General features: G+C 35.3%; 1 protein-coding gene across 10 annotated transcripts in view; it reads left to right on the forward strand.

Annotated features, from left to right (window-relative positions):
- Window positions 1-4,562, forward strand: part of MYO9A (myosin IXA) — a 423,504-nt gene that overhangs the window by 304,430 nt on the left and 114,512 nt on the right. For all 10 annotated transcript variants that reach the window (XM_014530413.1, XM_014530418.1, XM_014530420.1 and 7 more), the window contains 2 exons: window positions 2,072-2,182; window positions 3,162-3,284. In XM_014530413.1, coding sequence (XP_014385899.1) covers window positions 2,072-2,182; window positions 3,162-3,284 — 234 coding nt within the window. The remainder of the gene's footprint in view (window positions 1-2,071; window positions 2,183-3,161; window positions 3,285-4,562) is intronic.

Below are 4,562 nucleotides of genomic sequence, written 5' to 3' on the forward strand. Positions count from 1 at the left end.
TCCTATATAATAAAAGGGTAATATGCAAATTGACCCTAACAGCAGAACCACTGGGAATGACTGGTCACTATGACACACACTGACCACCAGGGGGCAGATGCTCAATGCAGTAGCTGCCCCCTGGTGGTTAGTGCGCTCCCACAGGGGGAGCTCTGCTCAGCCACAAGCCAGGCTGACGGCTGCCAGCACAGCGGTGGTGGCAGGAGCCTCTCCCACCTCCTCAGTAGCGCTAAGGATGTCCAACTGGAGCTTAGGCCTCTCCCCGCTGGCAAGTGAACATCCCCCGAGGGCTCCCGGGCTGCCAGAGGGATGTCTGACTGCCAGCTTAGGCCCGATCCCCCGGGGAGCGGGCCTTAGCCAGCAGGTGGACATCCCCCGAGGAGTCCCAGACTGTGAGAGGGCACAGGCCGGGCTGAGGGACCCCCCCAAGTGCACAAATTTTTGTGCACCGGGCCTCTAGTCTATAATATTTTTTAAGGAAAACAGCATTCTATAGTTTCTATGGATATATTTCTTGTGTTTACACCTACTTGCCTGTAAGGTATTTACATGGTATTGATTTAATATCTACAAGAATTTTGAGAAGCAAATATCTCTTGAAATTCCATAATAAAATTTTTATGCAACTTTTATTACCCGGAGATTAATCCCTCTTGTTTGGATATACATTGTCACTCTTAAAGAACATGCCAGGCATTTTTCATGTTTAGAGATTCTTATCTTTGTAAAATAGGGAAGATATGGGCATTCTTGATTCCTTTCTATTTTCTATGACAGATCCCCTAATTAGGGATTTGCAAAATATATCTAAAAAGTGTAAATTTTGTCATCTTTCATTATGTTCATCATAGGAAAAAATAGTTCCCAGCCTGAATAGCTAAACTGTGTAGGAATTATGTTCAGCTTTCTTAATTCTTAAGAAGCAGTCTCTAACTTGGTTATATGCAAGCTTTGTGACCTTAGACAAGTTATCCTTTCTGTAGTTTAAATATTTTCATCCATGTAAGAATATATTGTATTTGTAGGACCTCATAGTGTTTTGTGAGTATATATGAGTTAATACTGGTAATACACTTAGAGTGTTCCCAGCCCATACTAAGTGGTTAGTAAATGTCACTATTCTTTTATAGTGACTAAAAAAGAAATGATTTTATTTATAGTTAAATAGAAGTTTGAGTCCCTGTTATTAAATGAGACCTTGCTATACAAAGAGTTCAATTAATGAAGTAGTTCAGGGTATAGAATAAGTACTAAATAAATGTCAACTACTACTACTATTATTATTATTATTATTATTATTATTATTTAACATAAGTTGCCCATTGACTTTATTTCCTTGACAGCTGGTATGCCCCATCTGTCTGAAGGAAAATGTTTAGGATTGCTTTAGGGAATCATTGAAAATAGTATTTAGAATGAATAGGGAGAAATATCAGAAGCTCCAAATGCATATTGTTTTGAATGTCTGAAAATGTGCCTACAGAGATACCTAGGAGTTTCAGGGCATTGTGACTATCAATGCCTTTACAATGAAATCAGTTGTCAGGGACTGGAGGAATTTTTTGTTTTTCAATGTGTCATACCAGTATTATCAGCAAAAGTATTTAGGGAAATAAACTACTCTTAACCTAGTACTAGTCATTAGAAGAAGAATCTGTCAGCTCTCGGTTAACCAAGGTAACTGGTAAAGTAGGGCAGGTAGTTTCTGAGTGAGATTATAGATACAATCATAATTAAAAACAAAAATGCAGACACTCTTGACTATATGTAAGTAGGTTAGTTTTGATATGTATTTTATATTGACTCCTGTGGGTAACTACATTCGTTTTGAACTACAGCTAAAGAAGTCTGGAAACGTGGTTTCTCATATTCCCTAGGGTCAGGCAGTCAGAACTTTTTTGAAACTACCAGCTGGGGAAGGAAGATTGTCCTGTCACTTCACTATATCTTAACCAGACAAGCTTCAAGTCAGTTCCTAGATATTCAAAAGTTAATCATATTTGTAAGACAAACATTAATTTGGAGATCTATTCTTCTAGGTTGATGTTTTTTTTCTATTGCTTTATTTTAGCTGCCATTAAGGTTCAATGATGCCTTGGTACTTAGGCAGCTTCGGTATACTGGGATGCTGGAGACAGTTCGAATTCGCCAATCAGGATACAGCTGCAAATACTCTTTCCAGGTTATACTTTTACAGTGATCTTTAAGTATATATACATATCAAGTAAATTCTTCCTGTCTTGTTTATTTTTTATTTGGGGCTTATTTCTCTTAATTCTTCCTTCCCATTCCATCTTCTGTACACAGAATTAACCAGGTAGTGAATACTCACTTCCATTGAATGGCACCAGTCTTATTAAGCTTGTGTTTTAAGAGAATCCAGTACTTGGCTATTCTCATTTGATCTGAATGTTTCCTAATACTAAATTTACTCATAACATAACAGTTCTTCACACTGATTGCTTCACACTAAATGTACTCATAGCATAGCAGTTCTTCATACTCTTATGAGTAAATACTAAATTTACTCGCAGCATAGCAGTTCTTCACATGTATTACAAGTCTTCACACTAAAATAATTCAATCAGAACTGTCTAGTTCAAAAGAAAATATTCCATTTGATTTTTGCTAGAGTTTTCTCGGCAGGATTTTCTTTTATAGGAAGCTGCCATCAAGACTCATGCTTATTCTCATCAGTTGCTGCTCTGGGTAGAAAAAGTATATTGAAGCTTTCCAGCAGCTGAGCAAGTTTTATTGTTACTTGGAGGGAAAGCTTCATTCTCAGTTATATCCTATAATAACTGTACTTTGCTTATTTTTCTAAATTTTGCTAAAAGTTTCTGATTATTGTTATATAACTGTTTCTTTGTTTTTTAATACAGCTTTCTCAAAAGGGATGATTAGTTTCTGCTCTTGGTTTCTTTTCCAGCTTCCCTTTGATAACAAAATACTCTGTTGAACTCACTACACCTCCTTCCATTTTATAAGTTAACCTTTGGTAATACTTTGTTAACAAGTACTTCCTTGGTTTCACCATATTGGAAAGAATGAGAAATGGATCAATAAAAGGATAGTTAGCTAAAGTTTAGGATCTTGTAGCTTTATAACATTTTCATGTCATTCTTTTGTGGCCTTATAATATTTTCTTTTCATTTTTTCAGGATTTTGTGAGCCACTTCCATGTACTTCTTCCTCGAAATATTATTCCATCTAAATTTTACATTGAGGATTTCTTCAGGAAAATAAATATTAATCCAAATAATTATCAAGTTGGAAAATCCATGGTAAATATATATTGTCAAAATTGAGTGTATTTTTGTGTTTAAATAATAATGACAATCTTTGCCTATGATAATGTTTTGTAAAAAACATAATTTTCTAGCCCTAGCCAGTTTGGCTCAGTTGATAGAGCATCAGCCTGCAGATTGAAAGGTCCCGGGTTCAATTCCATTCAAGGGCACATACCCAGGTTGCAAACTTGATCCCCAGCCGTGGTGTGGTTGGCAGCCAATCGATGTGTCTCTCTCACATTGATGTTTCTCTCTGTGTGTCTCTCTCCCTCCCCTCCACTCTCTCTAAAAATATATAGAAAAATATCCCCAGGTGAGGAGTAACAAAAAAACAAGATAACAAAGAAAAACATAGTTTTCCAGATGTCATAAGGAAATTGAGTAGGCCACAATTTTTTTACTTAATAATATAGTCAATTTAAAGAGCTTCTGGCCAATTCTCTAGTTCTACCTATAATTGTAACTGCCTAAAAATCATCTCCCCTAGTGCTCTACTGTAATCTCCAACTCTACTTGCCCAAAGTCACCTCATCCTGATTTCCCTATTATCCTTAATTTGTCAACTACTCTTTTCTGTCATTCTTCTTCTAGTTTCTTAGGCTAGAAACCATAATCATATTTGGCTTACCCTTTACTTTAATCCTTTTACAAAATTGTTTTTTTTTAACAAATGATTCTCACATCTCTGCCTTTTTCTCTAATGCTACTGCATCCATAGTAGGTCTGTTTCTTTACCTTTCACATATATTTCTGTTACAGTAAACAGATCCCTCGTCTTGTTCCAGTCTGTTTGTTATTCTGTTGAAATCTACCCATTTTATCAAAATCATCTTAATATATTTCTTTCTTTAATTTGACTTCCTGCTCAGTAATAATCCCCTGATAACCTTCTCATTAGATTCAAACATCTTTCTCCTTTTCAAGAACCTTCATATTGTGATTTTACACTATTTAATTCCTTCATTATAAAGATTAGGTATTTCATTGTCCCTGTATGTGCCTTTATCGTTATTTCCAACTCCTTGTTTTGTTCAGGTGGGCTCCTCTGTCTCTTGCCCTCATTAGTTTACTCTTTTCCATTTTGTTATCTAATATCTATGTGCTCTTTTTATTTTTTTATTTATTTTTTTTAATGTAGCCCATTTATTTACTTAATAAACACTTGTCAGATGCTCACCACTTGTCATTTCATTCAACAAGTATTTATTTTTATTTATTTTTAGTAATGTATTTTATTTTATTTTTTTATATATTTTTTATTGATTAAGATAT

Source organism: Myotis brandtii, unplaced genomic scaffold (genome assembly GCF_000412655.1).
Source record: "Myotis brandtii unplaced genomic scaffold, ASM41265v1 scaffold74, whole genome shotgun sequence".
In the NCBI taxonomy this organism is placed as follows: domain Eukaryota; kingdom Metazoa; phylum Chordata; class Mammalia; order Chiroptera; family Vespertilionidae; genus Myotis; species Myotis brandtii.